The sequence below is a fragment of the Halyomorpha halys genome, unplaced genomic scaffold (genome assembly GCF_000696795.3).
Source record: "Halyomorpha halys isolate HHAL.00 unplaced genomic scaffold, Hhal_1.1 Scaffold144.1, whole genome shotgun sequence".
NCBI lineage: Eukaryota > Metazoa > Arthropoda > Insecta > Hemiptera > Pentatomidae > Halyomorpha > Halyomorpha halys.
Window position 1 is genome coordinate 550239 of NW_027106983.1, and position 26102 is coordinate 576340.

Here is a 26102-nt window from a genome sequence, read left to right on the forward strand (position 1 = left end):
GGGAGGTAATGGAGGAGGCACTTGGAACCAATAAGAATTGCCTTGGTTTTTTCAGCATTCTGGTTCAAATCATTGTTAAGCGCCCATGCATTAATAATTTTCTTAATATTTCCATTTTACATATTATTATATCTCACCTATGCCATATTTACTTCATCTATCTGTTTTTTTACTTTTTACACCTACCTCTTTATCATATTATTAACTAGTTCTAACTAGTATTTTTCAACAATTTATTAGTCTAGATCTGTATTTAGACCTCTATCACACCAGGGCCCTGTTTCATAATAAAGTACAAACTAATACATACTACTAATATTGTAGTTTGTATTTGGTACAATGTCACAGACTAATACAATTCTGCCAGATAATTTTTTACTTTTAATACGTAATACCACTGCATAGTTGTCCCTCTCATGAAACATAATGTATTAGTGCTTGTATATTTTAGTTGGTGTTCTTGCATTTATGGATTAATACTATTGGCTTTATTATGAGACAGGCCCCTGCTTGTACTCATTTGTAACCAGTTTCGAGTCCAAATACTTCCTTATATTATTATTATTATTATTTCTTAATGATTAAATTATTATCTTAAGGATTAAATTATTATCTTAAGGATTGCTTTTTTTTTTAGTTATGATCCTTCTTGTGACATGGCCTTTTGTATTATGATCGATTTTTAAATATTGCTTGATCTTAAAGTCTCCTCTTCCCGTTTTAAGCTAATATTTCAAAAGATATATAGGACCGTCATAGCTTTCAAAATTTTTGTTACTTCAGTTATGTTGTTACATCCATAGTAAAATGAACTATATAGCACAAAATATTACTATTTGAGTTTAATTTGACCGCACAAGGACCATATTCCATCTGTTAAAATAAACTATGTTTGTTGTTAATAAAATTTTGATATCAAATGATTTATTTAGGTACTAATTCGAATATTTTATAAATATGTAGTACAGACCAGCTACTAATTTTCGCATTAGTTTTAAATCAATATTCAAAAAACCATTGGGCCGTTGATATGATAACATTGCAGAGGTCAGTACAAATTAAAAAATTCGATATTTCATGATATGTTTGGGTACTATAATGTAAATGTATAATATGGGGAATATTTTAATAATATATAGTACAAACCAGCTACTAATTTGTGTATAAGTTTTAAATTGATATTCAAATACCTTGGGCCATATTTAATATAATATTAGATGTGATAACATGACCGCTGTCTGAATAAAAAAGTTTGATATCTCACATTCTATTTTGGTACTAATTCTGATTTTCATTACCAAATTTGTACCAATTAGGTACTGAATCCTGTATAAGCTATTGGACAACATCTCCATAAAGTGTTTATCTATTAATTACATTTATTACCCGTTCCAATAATTTAACTGGCGTAAGCTACCACAACACCACCTGGACCCTGCACATCACAAAATGCCTCAAGGCAATCGAAAGAATTACAAACTACCCGATATACATACTCCTATATGTATGTATTCAATAACTTATTTGGGCAGAGGGGTACGAAAAAAGAAATACATTTATTATTTTATGCTTCCTATTGAGGTGTGAATTAAATTTCTTCATAATATCTTAAAAATTTACATTAGCTTTAAGTTAAGATATTTTGTAGAAATATAACATCTGGGCCCTGTTTCATAATAAAGTACAAACTAATACTATTAGTATTGTCAATTTAACTTAATACAATTACACTGACTTATACAATAGTAACTTGTACTTTAGTACTTTTTAACTCCTGTAATATCACTAATAGTCCTCCCGATTATGTAAAAATATAAGTATTAGTGTAATTACCACTTTGTTTCTATACTTGTACTATGAAACAATACTATTAGCTTTCATTATGAAACAGGGCTCTGATGGTACTTTAATTTGAAGAAACACAAAGTAAATTTTGTGTTTTCAACACAATTACATCTATTCAGTCATAACGTTTTAATTAAGCAATATGAAATATTGTCAAAATATACAATTGACACTACATAAAACATATCTAAAATTATATTAAACAATTAAATAAAGCAAGAAGACTTTTGAAGATGGATATTTTGTGAAAAAATTTATAAACATTAGCATTATTTGTAGATTCAAGACAAGCCATAGACACTAAAAAAAAATATTTAAAACTGTATGAAACAATTAAATAAATTTAATAGACTCATTAGATGTGTTTAGATTTTAAGATTTAGAAATATTTTTGTAGACAAAATATGTTATTGGCATTGAAGAAAACTTAACTGCAATTGTATAAAGTGAATCGATAACTTTTAGAAGATAAACATTCTGTGAAGAAGATTGTTAAAATTTTACAAATATTTTTTGGAGCCAAAGTTGCATACAACTTATGTCGTGAACCATAAATTACCTCGACTAAGTATTTTCAATGGGTATATATATTTAACTTTCTACTTCTGAAAATTTATTTTGTTAAAACGTATACAAATATAGAAGGATTTTAAGTTTATATTGACTGAAAAAATAAATTCTATGTAGAGACAACTTCTAATTTGAAATTGTAACAATGAAGCTCTGTTTCTCAAAATTATAGTTACAGTAATTATCTAAGATAACATTTGGCATTATTTTTAAAACTTATCAAAATGGTAATACCCAGTGAATTGTTCAACATAAGGAAAATTGATTTTAACCTCCTACAAAAATAATGACTTAAATGAAGTAGTAACATGTCAGTAGTGTATTCATGCTAGGCTAGTTTTGGTATCACTAATGTTATTGTGCTATTGAAAGATTGTTTAATGAAATTATTGTGTTAATAATGATAAGAGTTGTATTTTGTCATTTTTGAATTTTGAACAATCAGGTTTTTAGTTCTTTTACACAGTATAAATCGCCTTTGCCTATTTATAGTTCTGCATGCATAATAGTAATTTTCTGCATCTTCTTTATTCACTCTTAATGATTTATGGTATTCAGTACTATTAGTTATGTTAATATGTTGTACCAAATGGTTTAATAAATTATTTCTTATGAAGCTTTAGTTTGCTTGTAATAATATGATAAGCATATTATACATAAAGTAGTAAAGAGTCCATAACATTCATAATATATAATGTAGACAGACACTATTCCTACAATGTTTATGTAGAACATCTTAAAATTTTTGAAATTACTGAGGCTGTTAAACATTTGTAGGCTTTAAAAGAAAAAGAAAAAGGTGATTGGCGTTCTTTGTCTGTGAACGAAAAAAAGACATTATACCGAATAAGTTTTTGTCAAACTTTTGCTGAGATGAATGCACCTACTGGAAGATGGAAACCAGTTGTAGGGACAACTTTAATATTGATATCAAGTTCTTTGATTCTAGCAATGGTATTAAGGACTATTTGTGAGTATTTATGAGGTTTTAAATATCCTAAAATATCACTAGATCACTTTTACCTCTAACCTATAGTATTATTAACCAGATATTTTACACCAAAAAATCACTAAAATTTTATAAAACTTAATTTATAATTAAGGCTCCACTGGAAGATTATCAGTTTAACTTTACTCTCACTTAATATGAAGTATAGGAGGGGATGTATTGCAGTTTTGAAAAATTTTAAATACAATTTTTTCAATAGAAATAGATGTTTTAAGGTGGTGGGCAACGGTAGCAACGTGGTAACGAGCTCGTCTAGCAACCCACAGGTCGTTGTGAGTTCAGTAAATTTTTCACATTTCTTTGATTTTCTAAAAAGCTACTATTCTGATTAAGCTCAGTACTGATCTTAATAAGGAGACAATATTTCTCATACAGCCAACCAGCTTAAACTGGAAAATCAAAAATAGCCACCAGCACTTTATCTCCCTTGATCCCTTTCTTAAGTAGACTCTTTTGCAACAGAAAAAAAAAAACATTTTCAATCAAAATTTTGAATTCCCTTTAATTTTGTATATTTGAAAATATTAAGCACCCTAATGAATAGAAGGTAAAATAGAATAACAGATAATATAGGTCAGACCTGAAGCCCGAAAAATAGGTCTATAATCTGTAGACCTGTGTTTGAGGCTTCAGGTATCCTTACTTTCTCCCACATTTTGTGGATTATTTCTAGTAGCTTGACTCTTAGAGGTTTGCTACCATCTTTGAATAGCTGTGAGCATTACTACTTATGTAGCTATATTATCTGTTATTCTATTCATTAGGGTGGTATCTCGTTTATTGCTCTTATCCCCGACGAAGGCCTAAAATTCTGGCTAAAAATATTGGCACTAATAAAGTAAGTTTTAGCTTATTTCTTTTCTTCACGTGTGGAAAGTTGGGTGATGTGCGCCCCTGATTTTATTTCAATTTGGCTATCATTTGTATCATCTGTCTGGGAGTAATGAGAGTTTTCTGTACAACTCTTCTTTTATTTGATAAAATAAACTTAGTCCTTGGTATTATAAAGGAACTGCTATAAAATTCTGTGAAAGAGATTGAGGTAAGTTACACTATTTTATTGAATAAAACAAAAAGTATAAAATGTCACCCAGATCACTTTTTTCTTGTGTCAGATAAAGATATATAAAATTACTTATATATATACCAATTAAATATATAAAATTACTTGTGTCAAATACAGATTAAATATACACTTTGAACTACCCAACTCTCAATTTTTTAAAAACATAAATTATTTAATTTATTTTTCTAATAATCAAGTAGTTCTTTGTTGCAGATAGTAGAATTAGAAATATGATTTTCAGATTCTAAATATTTTTTTAGTGAAAAAATGGTTACCAAAATTTTTTAAATTTGGTTGGCTGAATTGATTTCAAATAAGAATTTATTCATCAATGTCATGTGTTAAATTCAACTAATTTTTAATTGTAGACAAATGAAGATCTATTTTTTGACAAGCTAGTTTTTCATAATTTTTAGTAACAAATATTCATACTTTGTTGTTTATTAGAGAATTTTTTCTGTTAATTATAAAAATCATCAAAACATGCATGATTACAAATCCAGTACCTACATATATGCCAGAATTAAAGAATATGTGAAAGAATTAATTAATATTATTGATATGTTGAATTATGAGGCCATAGATTCATCTTTTCTAAAAAGAAATGTATTGGAATGTTTATTCAGAGAAATAAATAAACTCTACAGTCAATTTGATTCCAATCGACATAGAATTAAATATGTAAACAGATCTATTATTTCAAACATACTGAAACAAGTAAGCAAAATAAGTGAAAGGTGTAAAAATGACAAATTGAAAGTTCTCTACATACGTCACTGCATGATTCCTCCAGTGTTTAATCAAGTGATTTATTTATATAATCTGTGTGAATCCAAACCTTTTGATTTTGAAATTAGGTTTATTGAACAGCTTGTGATTCCCAAATGCATCAAAATATTTACAATACTTTATAGGAACTTTGGAGAGTTCAGTTTTGATACTACAGCATTAAAAGCAGATAGATTACTGGTTATGAAAGACTGTGATTATCATGGTCATTTGTCTTTTTCTAGTTCATTACAGTTCTATTTCTTTGTCCCTCATATAAGAAAAAAACCTAAAGATTATATAGATCCTGTTTGTGGCCCAGAAGAGAAAAGGCTAATATTTGGAGGAAATTTTTTTGCTTCATGCCTTGATGGATTTCATATTTTACATTTTCTAAATACTTTCCAACTTGAAAAGTCAGAAATAATTACCTTGCACTATGTTAAAAGTGTTGCTTTATATACAGCACTCATAAAAATTCCTATTGCTTTCATTCACTTTTTTTTTACAGAAACTGTCGATAATTTTCTTAGAGCTCTCTTAGTTTATTTTCAATACTATTTGCAGATGTGGGAAGTTGCTAAAAAGAGAGCTGAATTGAGAAAAATAAAGCTTCCACATACAAATTCAGAGTATTATGAGTCAATATGGCAGAACAATTTGAATGATTTAAGATATTTTATAGCTCGTAATTATACAATCATTATACTAGGAATTAAGGATTTGGTTAATTTTCATCACATGAATTCTCCAAAAGGTATAAATACAACTACAGATTATCTTCTGTACGAGTTGCTGTATGATTTTTCTACAAAAATAGTTATGCTTGTTTTAAATATAGAAGATATTCCAGAAAAAAATACCATCATACAAAATGAGGTCAATAGACTTTTCAGAGACACATACGGAGGAAATGATAAATATTTCATAAATATAGAAGAACAAGAACGCAGAATTTTGGAAGGGAAATTTCGTAATCCAAGGGAGTGGCGTTGCAGTACACCATGTCTTACTGAGATAAAACGTCCAGGAAGGGATGGAAGGATTTATCATATTGGTACTACTGTAATAAAAACAAGAAATTTAAGATTACGTATTTTACAGACAGCTTTACTAATTTCAGATGAGAATTTGAAAAAGGCAAATATGCAGATAGGAATTTTAGGTAAGCCAAAAAAAAATTATCCACCTCTTTTAACTTGTTACCAAATAAGCCGAAGTGAAGAAAAAAATAAAATGGCAAAAAAGAAACAAAAAGAAAAGGATAAGAAAAAAAAAAATCCAATCAATCCTTATGTTATGGGAGAAGGTACATCAAATAATGATTCAGGGAAAACAGAAAGTATTGAAGAGAACAAAAATAGTATATTTTCTGATACTAAGAAAAGTATTGAAACTAAAGAAAATAAGTCATCGTTTGTAGAAGAACCTGAAAGTGAAGTAAAAAGTTCCACAGAAATTGATGAAATGGAAGAACATGAAGAACATACAGAGGGAGATAAAAATAAAACTAGAGATCTTGTTGCTATTGAACTTTTTACTTTATTATTATCCATGAAAACAGAAAGAAGAAGGCAAAAGAAGCAGAGAAGGTTTGTTAAAAAAATGAAAAGGCGATATGAAGCAGAAAATATTGTAGGTGGTGATGGAACCTTTCTGGTATTAAAAGAACAGCCTACTCAGCCTTACTGTCTTAGCTATAAGTTATTAACTAGAAGCAAAACATTTAATAGGGATGAAGCACTCGCCCTATGGATGAAATACTTACCTTTAAATAAACGTTTTTTTTATCGTATAGATCCATATTCATCTATTGTAGATGATTATTTTGATGGCTAATAAAACAACATTTATAAATATTATTGTTCTTTTACAATAAAAGGTTTTAAGAAATTGTTTCCACCAAGAATTTATATTTTTTTAATTGTAGGTGGTGTGCCTTTACCACAATCTTTTTCGGAAGAATCCAGGCAAGCACAGCTAAAAAGAATAATAGCTTTTAAAATGAATCCTATAACAGGAATATCTTCAAAGTGGGATTATGAATTAGATACATGGAAAAAATAGATTAAATTTTGTCAGTTTTCAGTTTTCTTGATGTAAACTCACTAAAATAATTTACACAATCATTATGTATTTTTGGATTAATAAAGTTTTGTGAAGTTCATAGAAACTTTTTTTTTTTAATATGTTAAGAAATAAAATATTTATTGAGCATAACAGTTTTTATGTCCATAACTTTAACTCTATAAACATTCCTGTTCCCCATTTCCCCATTTTACTTTATATTTATACACAATCTCAGAAAAATACAAAAAAATTTCCTATGAAGGTATGTCAGTTAACACTATGTTTAGAAAATATTAGATTGATAAGATCCAATACTAACATGACCTTGTTGTAAGGCTTATCTTAATTCTTTACGAAGAAGGATAATTGAAACTTGTGAAATAAAACACATATCCAGTGCCGTTTGGCCACTGATACTATGGAAGAAAGATGTACAGCCTATCTTGAAGATCAAGGTAATCACTTAGAACAGCATTTAATATGAATGTTAATATTTTATTAATAAAGTAGCCGTTAACAGTCATACCTTCATCCTTATGATTTTCTTGTTTTGAGATCCTTAATTCATAGTTTCAGATAGGCCACTTAACCCTGAATATTTTGTATATTTATAAATTTTAGTTTAGAGTCCATTCATATCAACTCTAAAGCCTGAGTACTAAAACTTTGCACAGAGTTGCCAACCAGTCAATGGCTAAGAATTGGTTTCTTACATCATTAAAACCTCTACTAAACAAAATTAGAACTGTTTTTTTTTTTAAACACAATTTATTTTAAAATCATCTATAAAAGGCAAATCAAAATAAAATTGTTTTCAGTGTAATCTTATACTATCATAAATTAAGTAGTTATTATATCTTACAGACAGACATGTCTTAAGTTTTAGTACATGTAAAATGTATCACAGCTAAGCCACCGAAGTGCTACTTTAGATAAAGAAGAATTCAGAATGAGACATTACAAAGCTCTTTGTCAGTTACAACAAGTCAAATTCATTGTTTGTTGGATGCATTGATGGTTTACTAACCTTCATAGCCTTTACAATATTTGTAAACGCGTAGCAGTGTAAGGCATAAAAACAGATACAGGAAAAGCAAACTATATATAGATTCGAAGTTCTTTATTTTGTTTAGTTTTTTAAATACATTTTATTTAAAGTAATAAGAAATTATTTAGAACTTTGAATTTTTTTATATAAAATAACTTTATCAGCATTTAATGAAACTGAATGACTAGTATTAGTAATCCAACTAGGAGACATATTATTCCAATTTCTTGAAGATGAGGGAATAGACAACTTATCTAAAAGTAATGATGAAATCTGTGGAATTATGGGCAATAAAGCTATTCCGCATATTCTAAGAGTTTCCATAGTCAAATGAAGGACACATTCTAAATGTTGGCTGGATTTATCACATTTCCTCAATTTCCAAGGTTTGCTCTCTTCAAAGAACTTATTAGCGAGGTGTAAGCTTGATATTATTAAGTTGATTCCACGATAGAAATTGAAGTCGGTGTAATGACGTTTAACTTCATCTATGAAAAAATACTGCATTACTAAAAATGAAATAATAATCAGAATAAAATAATTATTTTACAGCTTACAATACCTTGAAGCATATTTACTGATGATATCAGATCACTGGCAGCATCTTTGGAATATTTTTCAAAGGATGTCTCATTAAACTTAGGGAATTCTTGCTTCTCATTTATTGTTAGTGCACAACATCTGTTTAACAAATTTCCAAGGGTATCAGCTAATTCTGAATTCAAGATTCTTAGTGCTTTAGTTTCACTATAGTCTGAAGAAAAAACATAAAAATAATTTGTTAAAGAAATATTTGTAAAAACTAATAGATACTTAGTTATTATTATTCAAGTCTTTCTCATTTTTATTTGTAGATTATTAGTACTATAATTAATATATATTTTTTAAATTTAATTATAATTACATAATTTGCAAAAAGATGATTTTTGTATGCTTGTTCAAGCTATTAGATTTTAAAAATCTCTAAAGGATTTGATTAAATTTTATCTAACTAATAAGATTGCATTAGTAATAAACAATGTTAAAATAATAGCTTTATACTTTTTTCACTTAAATCATCATCCCTTTAAAACTAAATATCACTGACTTTTTAAACTAAATCTTTTTGCTACTTCAATATTTCCACAGGAGAACATACAATAACTTATTTTTGAAAAAAAAAAAGAATTGTATCAAACACATCCTGCATTTTATATAAATCTTATGCAATCTAAAATGAACACAGTGGAAATGAAAAATTGTTTGTTTGTATCTTAATTGTATAAAAATTTATTCCTGATAAAACATACAAAATATATCCAATATAAAAAGAAAATCATTTTTCCTAGATCGAATTTTTGTGGCAAATTTATTTAAATCTTTCGCTTCAATTAGTATTAAAGAGTATTTTTCACATAACTAAAACAAAATTTATTTACAGAAGTAAATAAATAATATGATATAATAATAGTAAATATATGAGGAAAAGATGGGTTGGGATGCCATCAGAAAATAAGTTAAAGAAAACTTATTTGTTTTATTCTCTGACCATATCATTGTAAACATATAATATAAAAAATGAAAATTGTTTTTTAGATTGAATATATGTGGCAAAACTATTCAAATCCTTGTTTCTAAATGCATCAAATTCAACAAAGTAAAATTTGTTGACGACTGTATTAAAGAACAAAACCTTTTATTTACAAAATATGTTAATAAAACAAAACAGATTACATCAGTATCAAATCTACATAATAAAAATAAAGCAGAAAAAGATATATTTGAGAATTGAAATTTTTACTATGAATTAAAGAATTTTTAGAATGGTTTAGGAGGCTGGCAAATCACCTCATACAGTCTTAATCCTGGTAACTTAAATTCATTTTCTACAAGAAAGGTTGAGATTCTGCTTTGAGTTACAAAAAGGAAGGCTTACTAGGAAGGCGTACTGTACTGCCTATGAGGCACTGAGAGCCAAGATGATGAGGGAAACAGGACTCTATGTTCTGACGGAGAGCGATCTTCCTGAGCTGATGAAGAAAGAAAACTACCCGCACTACAAGACCTTCGTGTATGGGTGGAAGGAGGCTGTGGGCTCTACTCACTTCTCCTTGGGTAGGGGAGAATAAGCTACACCAGCAAGACCTCTGTAGAAGAGCAAGATATATTTTGTAGCAAGAGCAAGCTATGTGCACAGCTATGTAATGTTTGTCATATGCAGCAATGAGTTGTACCCACTGCTGCAAACACCCATATTGTCTAATAGGCAGGGTAGGGTGATAAATAAATAAAATAATAAAAAAAGGAAGGTTTAAAATACAAATTTTATATGCTTACTCCTTACCTTGTCTTTCTGACATATGGTGGGTGGAGGGATTATCTACAGCTTAACACCTTATTCTAATCGAGGGGAAGAGTCACATTTTCATTCTGTGGGACTGCCACGAGATAAGTTAACCCCCCAATTCCGATTTAAACCTGGCCAATGCAGTAACAAGGTTGCTCAGGTAGATGCTCTAACTCCTTTGGCTACAAACCGCTTCAAATATATTGCACAATGCACTTTTTGTGAGACATATTCTTGTGAAAATGTTTGTGAATAATTCTTGAAGAGTAAAAAAGAGGAACAACATGCCCCACTGATTTCGGAAGAAATAGGAGAACAGTTATATACAATACAACTAAATTGATTTTTCGACTTTACAGATGAAGACTTAGTGGAAAACTAGTGTGAAAATTTTCCTACTTTTCATTTTCATTTCCAAAAATGACTCGTGAACAGCTGAATTGATCTTTCCGGCTCAAACCATTTTGCGAAAAAGGGTTCATAAAAACAAATGTAAATATTTTCTGACTTTCCTTTCCCTTTTCTGCTTATATTTTATAATATTTGTAACACCCCCATAAACATCGTCATCAAATTGAAAAAAACAAAAACAACTCAATTATGGGCCAGCAGGGATTGAATATGAGAATCAAATTTTTAATCACTAATCCAAATGAATTTAAAAGAATATATAGTTGGGAAATTGTTATAAGTACAAAAATCCATTCATCAGTTCACAAAATATAAGAGGTAAAGCAACTAAAAAGTTGAAAATTGTTATTCTCAATTTCCTTTTAGCCTATCCCTTAACGGTCGAGAAATCATTTAAATTATGAAAATCCATTAACTTGTTCACGAAATATAAGAGAAAATGTAAATGAAGAATCAGAAAATTTTTACTCTTGTTTTTTTTTTTTTTCTAATTTTGGCTTACTTTAATTGTAAATATTTCTGTTAATGTATATGTATATATGTATATAATGTCTGAGCCCCCAAGCTAATTTATTCTGTTTAGCATAAAAATTAAATTGCTACCTTTAATATTAAATTTTTGTTCAAAATCAAAAAAATATACCATTCTGAGAGACATAATAAAAACAAAATTCACCCAAAAATAATGATTATATAGTGATTTTTAATCTTACTCATTTCTCTATACAAAACTAAAATTGAATAAAAATAAAAATCCAATCATATTATTTTTTTATTTTTTCTCAAAGAAAAATAATCCTCAAATTTAAATGTTGGATATCCCAGGTTATAATTGTGGGGCGAAATGTGATAACCAACAAAATTTTCATGGAAAATTATCTATAAGAAATGGAAGTGGAGAACCACTTCAACTTGTAATTTCTATCACTTTGATTTCATCTCGCCCGGTTTGCGGTAGAGTAGAGTGAGGGGGAGGGAATCGCTTCCACTTCGAGTTGATTTCATCCTACTTATATGCTAAGGGCCTTAATTATTAACCAAGGCCATACCTAGGATAAAAACTAGAGGGGGGGGCAAGCCTTTGTCAATCAGATTGTGAGATCGCAGCATGGAAAAGTAGAATGATTCCAAAATTTTAAGATCATTATATGTAATTGCCACAGTGCTTTATTAGTTATTACAATTAATATTTTATTAAATTAATAATTTTTTATTAATTTAAGGGGGGCATCTGCCCTCTCTGAGTACGCCCACGTTATTAACAGTGACTAAGTTAATTAATTACTGAATATTATGTAATCATTAACAGTTAATTATCAATTCAGTTGGTAAAATTGCTTAATATAAGACATTTTTATAACTCTACAGCAGTATAAAAAATATTTTGATATTATGGTGCAATTGTAAAATAAATCATCTTAGAAATAGTTTGATATCTCAGGAACTATTATTAATAGAGAGGTCTATTAATGCTCAAAATAACGGCCCTATATCACTTTTGAAATATTAGCTTAAAACGGGAAGGAGAGACTTTAAGATAGTTTAATCAAGCAATATTTAAAAAGCGCTTGAAATTGAAAAACGACATTGATGAATTTATACAGCAAACTGTTGAATTAAATCCAACAACACCTGTAGTTGCTAGGGAGTGAAGTATCATAGGTCTACATCTCCAATCAATGGGGAAAGTGAAGAAGATCCCTTATGAAGGGATGGCCCTGGCAACAATCTACTAAAGGATAGAAATTTGAGAAATTCTGAAACTTCTGCCACACCCCTCCCTCCCCCCACACACACATTCCTCACCTCCATCAGATCATCACATATTTTATTCCACTTTATTTGAGTGAAAAAAAATAATATTAATTTTGCAGAGAGTGTAATTCAACTTCAAACATAGTTATTGGTAAATAATATGTCAAAAAGTATTAAGTTGAAATTTACATGATGAAAATAGGACATTCTAGAAATCAGAAGATGTAAATTGTAAGACGATTTTGAAGTGTGACAAAGTAACTTTAAAATAAAGTAAAACAGTGAGGTTTAGCCTTAATTTTAGCAGAGTGATATTAAAGTCAAAAAATTAAAACTTATAATTTATTATTTCTAAAGATATTAATGAGAATAAAGAGGCAAGAGCAAGGGAGATAAACTAAACTAATAATATATAGGGGTAATGGGCTTTAGATAGGCTGGGGAGAAAATTGTTTTCTGTTACACTGTAGCCGTGAGTGAACTCACCACTCAACGTGGAGCCCTCCTGGGGTCCACCCAGCCTCTTAAATTGGGTACTCTTAATTGGGTAAAAATCTGGCGGTTGAGCGTGATTCTGACCAAATCACCTCCTTGCACAACTATTGGTCTAGTAACAATACTTCTTTACAAAGTACTGAACCCCTGACCCTTCATGGGTTGTAGTGGTACAGATTTTATTTTTTTTAATTTAATAGGCTTTAGATAAATAATTTGATCCATAACCAAATTGGCTATGCTAGAATATGCTACCTAAACAGCCAATCAACTCCTATGATCATTAAAAAAATATTTGATATATTTTATAATTATTTTGAATTTATTGAGCTTTGAAAGAATTTTCATAAGAACTTTTAAAATATTTACATAAAAATAAAATTAATCAATATCAATAAACCATACTACTATCTGAATGAGGAGTTCCTTCTCTAAGTAAGAAATAACGAAGACCGGAAGAGGTAAATAATTTGCTGGCTTCAAATGGGCAGACTACATTCCCTCTTGACTTAGACATTTTTTCTCCATCAACAGTCCAGTGAGAATGAACTAGTAACATTTTAGGAGGCTCTAAATCACAAGCCATCAGAAATGCTGGCCAGTATATTCCATGGAATCTAAAATTAAAATTTAAAAAACAAATTAAGAATATATAATTTCATCCACAACATGCTATCAATGTTACCAACTTTTAATGAAGTTTACCATGCAACCAAATTTTAATGAAGTGTATCTTTTCATACAGCAAATATTAATAAAAAATTTGACAGTTTTATCACAACTAGTTTTTGCTTAAAGGGTCGACAGGTAGCGATATCTGACCAAGGCAATACGAAATGTACACATTTCCTATATGACCATCCTACCACTGCCTACGTTTGCGACTAAAATGACTAACCAAGCAAAAGTATTCCTTGTAACAGAACATAAATACACATATCTGTGATAGTTCACATGAACATTAAAAAAAATTTAAAAGAAGGCTGAAGCATAGCTGAAGAATTCCAGATGGAAAGTAAGCAATATAATAATATATTGATTATATAAATTAAAAAACAAACATTTCAATTTTATGTGGTGTTTTCGTTGGCTCCAAGTATTAACAATTAATTTGTAAATAACATTGGTGTTTAATTTAATTACATTTATTTTTATTCTGTCCTTTATAATTTTTGATTATTTTATAAGATAAATTTGCATTTTCATATTTTGCATTATACATTAACATTTACCTAAGCTAATTATAATAGGAAGAGTTCTTCGTTAAACGAGTTCATAATACATAGAACTACGACCGACTCCACAAGATATCACGTTCATTTTGGCGACACATCGCAGACCTCTGGATCGTTAACCCACCACAACAGATCACCTTCTGTGTCACTGGGCCTTTAGAACCACACAAACAAGTGACAAAACCAAAGTTTTTGTATTCTGCGAGGAACTTTTTTCAAAGAGGAAAAATAGTACAATTGTTACTAATTAAATTGTTTAAAACTTTGAAGTTATATTTAAGAAACCTTAATGATTTGATAGAACTCTATAAACATTCCTAGAGTAGAAGATCTTGAGGTTATCTTCTTTTCAGATGCCTAGGATTATCATATAATGAAGGAGAGTCAAGATTAAAAACAGGCTTTTGGTCCTTAGGGAGTTTATCCTGAAAGGATTGATATCTGGTTCTCATCAAATCGGCAACATATGGAATATTGAGGTCCTGATGGATGACTTTTGTGTGACAAAATAAGGAGCGTTTGGATTAAGTGTTTTGGATTGCGAGGATTGGATACCAAAGAAATTCGATGGTTTAGGGGAGTCCTAAAGCTCAACTCCGGAAGTCCAAGTAGGTCTCACAAAAGTCATATGAATGAGTAATTAATAATATATTATAGTATTTAATTAGTAATATAGTATAGTATTTAGTAATTCAGTATAGTATTTAGTAATATACTACAGTATTTAATTAGTAATATGGTATACTAATTTGTAATCAATAGGAAGTTTAGACCATTTGTCTAGTAAGTGCTGTAATAATAGACATAAATGTGATTTGATGGGATTTATTTTAGTTAATTTTAATCCTCCAGTTTTGAAAGCATTCTTCATGGCTGGTAATGTGAGACTGAAGGGTTTGGGGTACAACAGTGATCATCATTCTCTACTAGCGCACATATGGCATCAGCTCCAATGCAGATGACACATCAAACACACAATGACATTACTGAATAATGGATTAGGATGTTGGGAATCCAAACTGGTGATCTGGAATTATGTGATTAGAATCTTTGTTTCAAAATGTGTGATTGTGATTGGTTTTAAAATGAGTTTATCAAGAATTTTGTCCATGATAAGTAAAAGAGAAATAGAAGGATGAGTATTCTGGTGGCTTTGGAGATTTTGGGGTCATTGTGGCTATGGATAATATCCACGGGATGAACTTGGTGATGAAAACAAAATGAAATTTTAAAATAAAGCAATGTGTTTTATAGAAAAATTATGAATCAAAGAAATACATTTTTTTAATCCTGATGATGTTTGCTACCTTATTTATAATTATAATATACACCAATATATTAATATATACTAACTGTTGTTTTATTATGTACACTTGCAGGTTTGCGAACCATGTGCCTCACATCAGGGTATAGTATAGGTATTTTAGAAAATAACAATATTTATTGAGAAGCTAAAATTTGATTTAACATTATTATTTATTTTTATTTTAATTATTTTTATCTATGATGTTCAGCAATTACTGAAAATTTCACACATAAGTCGTAGAAATTTCAAAATTAACACTACAAAATATGCCTTTTTTTCTTTTTTAAATTTAAAAAAACTATAACAAAATAATAATAATACCAAAATAAACTCCAAAAACAATCTTTAAAAAGTAATAATATAACACTGAATCACACAGAAACAGTTTGCTACAAGACCAGGACTCAAATGGGATAGCTGAGGCCAGATATGGCAACCCTGGACCCTAGACCTTTCCTCACCATTCTCTGACCAAACGCCTCAACTGGGGATCGTGTAGGTGACTTTCAGCATGATCTTGGAGGGAAAGGATGAGGACAGGTCTCCAGCACCTAAACCTGAAATCCTTGGGGGTGACTGAGTAATACCCTCCTCCCTCTGTACTCTTGAGCCAGAAGTACTGATTAACTTATGACCTGGATAATTAAATTTCATCACAGATCTACACAAGAAATTTTAACAATTCTAATTTGGCTAGAGAAAGGCGGTGCTTATGACTTATTAGTCCTAACAAGACATTCTAGCTACCTTAGTAGAATAAAAAAGGATATTAAATACTGATAAAAAAATACAACCATTAGACAGTATGTTTTATTTTAATATAATATCACCATTAAGAACCTAAAGCAGCCCCATGATAATCAATGTTACTGTACACCCCACACAATACAATATGGACAAGTTGATAGCTGACCTATTGATTGTATATGAGAAGATGATTGAGGGTACAGTCAGTGAAGACCACAAATAAGTAAATACTTATTTATTAGTGCCAACGTTTCGGCCAGAATTTCTGGCCTTCATCATGGCTAATGATTAAAAGGAATTACAAAAAAACAATAAACATTCTTAGATAACAAATTATCTGTTAATCATATTTTCCACATATGATACAATATTATATCCAATAAGTTAAGTTAATTCATGGCTGATAATTCTGAAGTCAAAATGTGGGATAAAAAAGAAGCAATTTTGTTGTTATAGATTAAAAAAAAAAGATAAAAAGAAGTGCAGAAAGATGAAGAAATTTTGACCTGAAAAAAATAATATATATATTGAAAATGTAAAAGGTCAGGTAGTTCTAATTTTTTGATATGCTGTTTGGATTTAGATTGACATTACAACTCTACACTTACAACCTCGGTAGATAAGTGGAAATTTATTTTATTCAAGAAAAATCATAAAATTTTTGTTAACTTTTCATTCCATCCTAAATATTTTGGAAATACTTTACCATGCGAAAAACATTATGCATGAGAAATCTCCATTTTGTTGCTTTTTTTGGCGAGTATTATAAAAACTACTATTGCTATGGGGAATATTACAAAGTATTTCAAAGTAAACTTAACTAGCTTCACTTTTTGAGTGCTACTTGACATATGTATGTCTAATAGTTCTTGAGGTGTAGAACTTTTCTTAAGATGGCTCAATTTAGACGAAAGCAGGATATGGTCAAATTACACATATATACACAGGATATGGTCACTATTTATACATATATAACTTTAAAATAGCTTATAACAATCTTTCTCGTAGGAATGACTGTTTCCCTGATATTTGCTATTATAAAGTCAAATTGGTGATTTCTCATTTTTTAAAAAAAAAAAAAAAAAAATTGCTGTTTTCGGAAGAACTAAATCTGATGTTCAGTTTACATACAGGGGTCTGTAAGGACTCAATCTTCAGAAAATTTTCTCTACTTCAAAAAATGTATGAGGTTGCAAATTTAGATTTTTAATTTAAAAAAAAAAAAAACAGAACTACCCAATAATTAATGCCTTTTTGTTTTGATCCTAAGGCCACTAAGAATAAGTGAACCAATTGATTTTCAAATTTTCTGGGGTAAGATGTATACTGCTTGATGAGCTCTTGAGAATCGTACTTGAAATTGAGAAAAAGGAATACTATAGTACAAGCTGCTATTCTTCTCTGTCAGCATTTATAAATAACAATACGTAGACTATGATATTTATGCACAACTCAATATTGTGCAATAATGCTGATATATTGTCTACAAACATTTCAATATTTAAAACATAATCTACACACAGTCAATATATTGGATACTATTAAAAACTGATTATTTAGAGGGCAATTAAGAATTCTAGAGTAAAATAAATAAGCTTTTTTAAATGCAAGTGTGATTTATCAATTCAGAGGGAAGATACTATTATCTGTACCCATTCAAAAGCTAGCTGGTTCAAGATTTTTTTTCCAATTAAAGAAGAACCATATTCTAAAAAAAATAGAGTAAAAAATATACTGATTTGGTTTGCATACATTTTATAAAGTAATCTTATCAGATTTAAATGTTAATTATTAACAACATAACTTACTTTAGGATGTCTTTGCCTAAAACTTGAACAGATGGGGGCCAGATATACAAATCAGGATAATTTACTGCAGTTAAGTAATTGATAAGAGCATCTAACCAAACATAAATTGTTTGTGTTGGGTTATTTGGCACAGGAATGCCCCAATGAACTCTTTTAGAAGGTCTTGAAACTGATAAGTCACTAGACATAATTCCTTCATCTATCCATCTGATAATTTGTCTTTTAAATTTCTCTGGGCGAACTGAGTCTTCTAGAATAATTAGTACTACAATTACTTTGATTAAAAACAATTCATTCTGTCATTATCATTATCAATTACAAAATTATAATGATGAATGATGTTTAGTTGTCCATACTTTATTCATCACAGCCTGGGCAGTATAAACAAGAACAAATACTTCTTTATAAACTAAGGAACTGTTGAATTTAATTAAAGTCGTTGATAAGACATAATTCAAGAAATTAACATCTATGTCATAGGGAAAAAATAGGGTATCCTAAAAATCAAATTAATGAATATACAGTGAAACTTCTCCAAATGGTTGCTTTAGTTTTATTCGATTTTCAACTTCTATCTGGCAAAGATTCTCTGTAACTGGTGTGAACAAGTATTAAAATCAGACTTTACTGCATTAATCTCTCTGGTACAGACAGTAGAAAGAAACAACCAGTTTCTAAGAACATTTAATACCATATTTTATTTAGGACTTAGCTATTGTATGGTCAATGCTTCTTTTGCTTTTCAAGATTTTTTTTTTGTGTTAATAAGAAGAGGATTTCAAGCATTCATTATACTTTTATTTCAGTATCATGACAGTAGTTAAATAATAATGAAGTCCCCAATAAATGATATTTCCAAGCTCCTTAGGCACAAATTCTCAATTATGGAACAGCATTAGAGGTTGGTATAATTTTGGAAGCTCAACAAATCAACAGACTTAAAAAATGTTTTAATGACAAAAAATACTAAACAGTTTTCTATGATTTCCCTCCAGGCCAAAATTGAAAAGAAAATTGCACAAGAAAAGAATCGTCAGATGGAAATAACATAACTTTTCTTAATGTTTTCTCTGTCTTCAAGTATTTTTACTTTTATAACTACGCTTAGACTATAAAGAATATACAAGTATTGTCATCGTGAAAAATATTAAATATATTTTCTCCTTTAGAGCTTAAAGTATTTTGATTGAACTTGGTACATCAGTATAAAAATAAGTGGTCTTTAATATCAGTTAGGCCCTATTCTCAGTAAAATAGTCTGACAGACTAAAATGATCAATTTAAAAAAAAATTTCTTCTAGATATATTTACATATGTTTACTTGAAATAATTAACCACCTTTCATTAGTATATATTGTTTACAGTGATAAATGATGGATTGATATGTCCTATGAAAGAATTTGATGATTAAATAAAGGAGATAAGGGTTTTTACCAAATCAGCTAAGATGAGTCTATAGACAAACTAAGAAATCGGATAAAGCCGATTTGTCAATTGTCAAAATCATTGAAGCATCTCAAAGTGGCTTCAATGATTTTAATTAATCTCATTGTATCAATGTACAATCAAGTGGTCATTAAAATAAACTATTCTCAAAGAAATAGAGAGGATTTAATGTCAAATTTTTAAGTACTTTTAATTTTGTTTTATTGAAAAAAATAATCATACCTAATTGCAAGAAGTAATAAATATAAAATATGAAAATATTTTATATTTAATTGGAAGGTGCCCCTTATAGGAAAGTTTCACTGTACTTGTAGGCAGTATTACATTTCCAGATATTGTGGAGATAGCTAAATCACATAATAAAGCTTAGATATTATACTGATCTTTTTGCATAGAATAAATTATATATCATGTATCACAGAAGAAAAACTCTTCTTCTGAAAAGGTTAAAATTACAAATAAACAGCTTATCTTTATCAAAGTATAGTAAGTATAAAATCACAACCAAAAGTAAAACTCAATTATTTAAATGGGTTTCAGACTACTATGAATGCATCTACTTTGATAAATTTCTGACAGACACTAGATAAGTTAATTTAGTTGGGTTAACTCTTTCTGAAAATTCTTTGGAATCCCTGAAATTGGAACTGTACTACTTAACACAGATGATCAAGCATTGAAATAAACTAAAATAATCAAAGAATAACCTTTCTCTAACCAATAACGAACTTCGTTTTGAAACAAAGAAAGCTTGAATTTATAGTTTTCTTCTTCAACCCAATGCACTGGTCTTCCAGAATCTGCACAAATGGGAACTTCTTTTCCATCAGCAACAATTTTTGTTACTTGATTATCAGGAACAAAAGCTTCATCTGCATCACAATACCACCCTGAGTAACTATCTTGATAAATATATCCTCTATGACTCAATGTATTCTAAAAAATACATACATACAAAGTATGTAATAAGGGATCAATAATAGTGTAATAGTTTAAATACAGAACATACCCAGAATGTCTGAACAGCATATCTATGTTTAGAATCTGAAGTTCTAATATAATTTGAATAGTTTATATCGCAATCTTTAAACAACTTTTTGAATTTTGAAGATATGCTTTGGCAATATTCTGAAAGTGGAGTATTGCAAGAGGCAGCTGCTTGTTGGATTTTTGTTCCATGCTCATCAGTTCCAGTGCTGAATACAGAGTTATTTCCCAAAATAATATTAAATCTATGAGCTGCATCAGCTATGACAGCTGAATATAGATGTCCAATATGAGGAGCTGTAATGAAATAAATTATTTTAAACAAAATGACTAATTTTCATCATTTATTTTTTAACAAAAAAAAAATTAAAAAAACATTCATACATGCATTTACATAAAATATTGGAGTAGAAATAAAGAAGTCACTTTTTGATCTGAAAGGAATTAATAAAAAATCAAGTGGTACTAATCTTAGCCGTAATTTCATGAGGATAAATTTAAATTAATCTTTTTAAATAAAAAACGAAGAAAGTTTTAAGTACCAAAATCTATACATAAGTAAAATCGTCAAACTGAATTTAAAATGACGATAATAATATTGACAAGGGGTAACCAGCGATTACCTCCAGACAAATTGTAAACAATTGTTTATAAATTAAATTAAAAACTACATTTCGTTAAAAACTGAACCCCAAATTACCAATAAAATACATAAACCTATGATAATAGATTTACTAGATGAATTTAAAACATCCACAAATGATAAAGAACTTCAACAGCGCATTCTATTAGCCTCATGTTAAGATATTCAGTTTGATTGCATTATCATGTTGGTTTTGGATGGTAGTCTTCTTCGTGGTTTCATTAGGTGGTGTTGAAATAAATTGCTGTTAATTCATAAAATACTTGTTTCTAGTTTCAAACAAGTACTAACTACTACTCTAATATAATAGTATGAACTCCCAGCATTTTAAAATATACTAAATTATTTTTTATGGGAGTCATTAATATTGAATTTGATTGACAATCTTAAGGTAGGATTCCAAATACTACAATATCCATGTATTTACTCCTGATAAAAATTTAGGCATCACCTCATTTTTTAAGGAAAAATTCTACTTCTTAAAAGTAACTAAATCTCTTATTTATTTGAGAAGTTGGTTTATAGGTGGGTCAGGAAAGAAACTAAGGGCACATTAAAATAAGACATCTCAGACCACATCAACCAACCAAATTTTCCGAGGAGTTAGTTTTATGGTTAATGATTCTTCTTCATTTAAAGTGATACCTATTCATTTGTAATGAAAATTTTAGTTGTTTTATTTGATCTTTAATTGGTGACTATCAAAAGTAAATATATTTGTAGTATTTTCGTTGTATCCCAATATTTTAACCACCACTGCAGTATTTAAAGTAATACATTTGCTTGATACATCTAACCACTTCTGTGACAAGTTCTATTATTTGTTTATTTCCATAATGAAACCTCCTATAGAATCAAAATCAATTATGTGATTTCGATGTTTTTTTAAACAAGATTTTATCTCTTATCTGCTGAAAAGTACTCGTGTGTTAGAAAATCTTAACATAACTTTAGTTTATTTAAGAGAATTCTCCTTTGAGTTAGTGTTTATATCAATGTACATATCATTACTTTGCTGGAATAGTGGCACATTTGATAAAAAAAAATTATTGTATTTAGCGTATTCTATAGATGATTCTGTAGACTATGGTTCCTTTTTACAACCCTACTAGCTTTGGGAGAGTCTATTAAGGAACCATGTAAGATAATAATGAAACCTATTTACAGTAATATCATGATATAATATGTTTTGAATATTACCCAACATGAAGTTTAAGTAAATATTTTATATTAGTTGAAGCATTGTGTTATTATATTTTTTACTAAATATAATTTTTGCTCTACATCAAACTGTTTAAGCCACTGCTGTTTTATTTTGTCTTTATCGTTTATATCAGAAAAATGTCTAGATCCTTTGATGATTAAAGTTTTTTTGAATTTATTTTATTTTTATCTTGTCTGGTAAATCTTGTTACAATTTTTTGATTTATTTTAATAAGGAACACTTATCCAAATTATAATTTGTTTCAAATGTTATTTTTTTCCAAATAAATTTATTAGATAAAATAATAAATCTAATTTGTAATAATTTCTCCGTTGTTTTGATTTGTTTTAAGTAGTATAGACAGTTATACAGTCTAGACAAAAATAGTATGACCAACTTGAAACCTATTGTTTTTCATGCAAAAGAATTTTTTTTTGTTTTTGAGAACATTTATTTTGTTTTATATTGTATTATATTAGTACTTATTAGAACAAAACTTTCAGTTGCATATTCCAATACATACTCATAGACTCGAACTTCCAAGGTGAAGGAGATAATAGCCTCCTCTACCCTGGAAGTTTGAATCTATGAGTTGGTACTGGAATATGCAACTGAAAGTTTTGTTCCTCGGAAGATGCCGTATTAGCTGAAACTGAAACTTGGGAACAAACTGTTGGTCTTTTGACCATGGAACAGACAACATACTGTTTGGCCATCTAAGGAGTATCGTGGGTCTGCTGAGTTCTGCATACAACACAAGATGAAGTAAAATCACTCTATTATAAGGCTACAAAATCTTTAATAATAGAGTCGAGTATGAAAAACTATGTGTTTCATAACCAAAACCCAGATTATTATTCAATTATATATTTTGTTTGCATGAGTTTTTGAAATAGATGACCAGGTATCTTTATGAATCAAAATGCAATAAGCCAAGTTCTGTCTTGCATATTATGATGTTTGCAATCAAGTTTAAAAAAAAAAAGAAGTAAAAATTAGGATGCTAAATTAAAGATGGAATTCTAGATTACAATTGTATCATGAAAAAACAACACATCAACAATATTATACTATCTTCAATAATAGACTTCTTCGAATGAATTTTTTTTAATTTCCAAATTTTCTTTTCCGCTTCTAGTCTCTTATACATGGTTTCAATTTAAGCTTCTTACTTACTTTCTGTATTAAAAGTGTTTTTTATTTCCAAAATCCACCTATAGCTTTGAAGTTTTTTAAAATAAACAACTCAAGTATTTGTGAATATAAATTTTCTCTCATCCTGTTAGTACAGAACAGTGGTTCCCAGATGGATTGTGTGAGAATTAGAATGGGCCGTTGGAGAGTCCAGCAACACATATTTTTATGTCAATTATTTGTTAGAACTATCCTTTATGTTTGTGCACCATCTGGAAAGTTTTAACAGACAAATCCTCAATAAAAGTGACTTAAAATGCACTTTTAAGCAACTTAATTTTTTAATATTTTCTGAGGGGGACTTGTTGGAGAAAAGTACAAAAACCTCTTAGAGCCCTCTGTAAAATTGAAAAAAAAATTATCATGAAAAGCAGGTAAAAAAACCTAATTAATAATGTATCTGTGCTGTTTAGTTTATAAGATTCATAAGAGGTTTATTTCTTTTAGTTATAATTATGATTTCTTCTAATAATATGTGATAATATAAAGTAAACATATAAAGTGAAAGTCCAATATAAAATATTGGAATAGAGATTTCTTTAGCAAATGAGCCACTGTATGCAAAACTGGTGTAAGTGAAATCTGGAGTTGTGAGATATTCAAAACCTTGTGTTAGTTCTATAGTTTTTAGTAAAGAAAAAAAGCTTTTTTCTGTCAAAATTAATGAGTCACAACTCCAAGATCCAACTCATCAAAAGGATTTGATGTTAATGCTCTCAGTAATTAGTAATTTTTTTAAAAATAAATTTTGACAGAACCATAATAATTTATACCACTTACTTTCAAAGGCTCAAATAATAACAATTCCGTGTAGCTGAATTGTAGCATCTATTGATTGATGCCTAGAATAAATTTATAAAAATCACAAAAACGAAATAAAATGTTAGAGATGTTTAGAGGACAAGTCTATGTTGTTTTTTTGTTTGTTTTTGATACAATGATGTATTCATTCTTTTTTTTTTTTTTTTATATATTATTCTTAATAACTTTATAATTCTATGCAATGAAGTTTTATTTAATACACAGGCCACCTACACCTTAAAAAATGTCTATCACTCTTCAAATTGGTCAAAGGGTAGAAGTGACTGGAAAGAATGTCCAAGGAGAAGTTGCGTATGTTGGATCAACAATGTTTGCTTCTGGAAAATGGATAGGAATAATTTTAGATGAACCCAAGGGTAAAAATAATGGGACCATTCAAGGGAAAGCATATTTTCATGTAAGATTAAATGTTTTTGATTGACATTATCCATTTTAGAGTTATTGTTAATAATGTTTATTATTTTTAGTGCAAAGATAACTATGGTATGTTTGTTCGTCAATCTCAATTAACTTTACTTACTGATACTGGCAGTAGAATAGATTTATCAACATCTACCTCGTCTCTTGATGAATCAATTAAGACTCCCAAAACAAGACTTACAAGGTGATTAAAGTTTATTATTGAAAATTAAATGAAATGTTTAAAAGTTTTTGTTGCATGCAAATTTATTAATTTTATTTCAAGTTTTAGGTGTTTAAAACATTCTTCACTTAATTTGATTTATATTGCAATTTTATTCCTGTATAATTTTTTTTATAATTAGAGATTTCAAGTTTTTTTTTTTTTGTTGGGTTAATACTCAAATAATTGTAATGCAGAATCTATCTAATATGACAATGGAATAGAAATTATGTGGGACTTAAAAGTAGAATTGATAAATTACTGATATTCTTATTCTAGAAAAAATTGAAGTACCAATGTGCAAAGTTCATATTACTGAGGCATATTTTGATACGTTAGTTGTTGTCCCTAAATATTATATGAAATGAAGATTGTTAGTATATATATCTCACCCTCTTTTATATAATTTTAATGTTACTACATTTTCTTACTGTTTTCAGTTTATATTTTACTTCTTATTATATTACACTATACATTTTTTTTCAATACTATCTATGTAATCTATATTATTCTTTGTCTTCTAATAGTTTTTGTTGTATTGGTTTTTTTTCTATTCATTATAGTTGTTACCTTTTTTTTTTTTTTTTTTTTTTTTTTCCCGTCTATCCTCATTATTAAAATTTTGGCGAAAACAGTGATACTAATACAATAAGTTTTAATTAACTTATTTTAATGTGCCAACGTTTCGGCTAGAGTTTCTAGCCTTCTTCTGGGCTAAAAACAGA

The 26102-nt window shown here is 28.8% G+C and overlaps 4 protein-coding genes and 1 long non-coding RNA gene across 16 annotated transcripts in view; 4 read left to right on the forward strand and 1 right to left on the reverse strand.

Annotated features, from left to right (window-relative positions):
• The window catches only part of LOC106678466 (cytochrome c oxidase subunit 4 isoform 1, mitochondrial), an 18242-nt gene extending 10821 nt beyond the window's left edge, over positions 1-7421 (forward strand). For 3 of the 5 annotated variants that reach the window (XM_067045327.1, XM_067045326.1, XM_024359297.2), the window contains exons 3-4: positions 3193-3385; positions 7189-7421. In XM_067045327.1, the coding sequence (XP_066901428.1) occupies positions 3193-3385; positions 7189-7325 (330 nt within the window). In that variant the 3' untranslated portion in view covers positions 7326-7421. The remainder of the gene's footprint in view (positions 1-3192; positions 3386-7188) is intronic. The other 2 variants (XM_014416981.3, XM_014416982.2) reach the window with 2 other exon arrangements.
• LOC112210314 (uncharacterized) lies at positions 4870-7182 on the forward strand. The gene has a single exon (XM_024359295.2). It carries the CDS (start codon positions 4974-4976, stop codon positions 7095-7097), a length of 2124 nt encoding a protein of 707 aa, XP_024215063.1. The 5' UTR covers positions 4870-4973; the 3' UTR covers positions 7098-7182.
• Positions 7422-8433: 1012 nt separating the features above from the next.
• Positions 8434-21608, reverse strand: MetRS-m (Methionyl-tRNA synthetase, mitochondrial). 2 transcript variants are annotated; one of them, XM_014416946.3, is made up of 7 exons: positions 21277-21608; positions 20915-21189; positions 20613-20841; positions 18460-18706; positions 13769-13980; positions 8939-9130; positions 8434-8864 (listed from the first exon to the last, which is right to left on the reverse strand). In XM_014416946.3, exons 1-7 carry the CDS (start codon positions 21377-21379, stop codon positions 8497-8499), a joined length of 1626 nt encoding a protein of 541 aa, XP_014272432.1. In that variant the 5' UTR covers positions 21380-21608; the 3' UTR covers positions 8434-8496. The 2 variants fall into 2 exon arrangements, with proteins under 2 accessions (XP_014272432.1, XP_014272431.1); XM_014416945.3 differs by having other exon boundaries at positions 18460-18709; positions 21277-21601.
• On the forward strand, positions 16661-19556 carry LOC136795279 (uncharacterized). The gene is made up of 3 exons (XR_010842862.1): positions 16661-17193; positions 19266-19360; positions 19455-19556. It is a non-coding gene; the product is annotated as an uncharacterized lncRNA (long non-coding RNA).
• Positions 21609-21731: 123 nt separating the features above from the next.
• The window catches only part of DCTN1-p150 (dynactin subunit 1), a 39827-nt gene continuing 35456 nt past the window's right edge, over positions 21732-26102 (forward strand). For 6 of the 7 annotated variants that reach the window (XM_014416940.2, XM_014416942.3, XM_014416943.3 and 3 more), the window contains exons 1-3: positions 21732-21926; positions 24960-25152; positions 25223-25359. In XM_014416940.2, coding sequence (XP_014272426.1) covers positions 24979-25152; positions 25223-25359 — 311 coding nt within the window. In that variant the 5' untranslated portion in view covers positions 21732-21926; positions 24960-24978. The remainder of the gene's footprint in view (positions 21927-24959; positions 25153-25222; positions 25360-26102) is intronic. The other variant, XM_067045325.1, reaches the window with a different exon arrangement.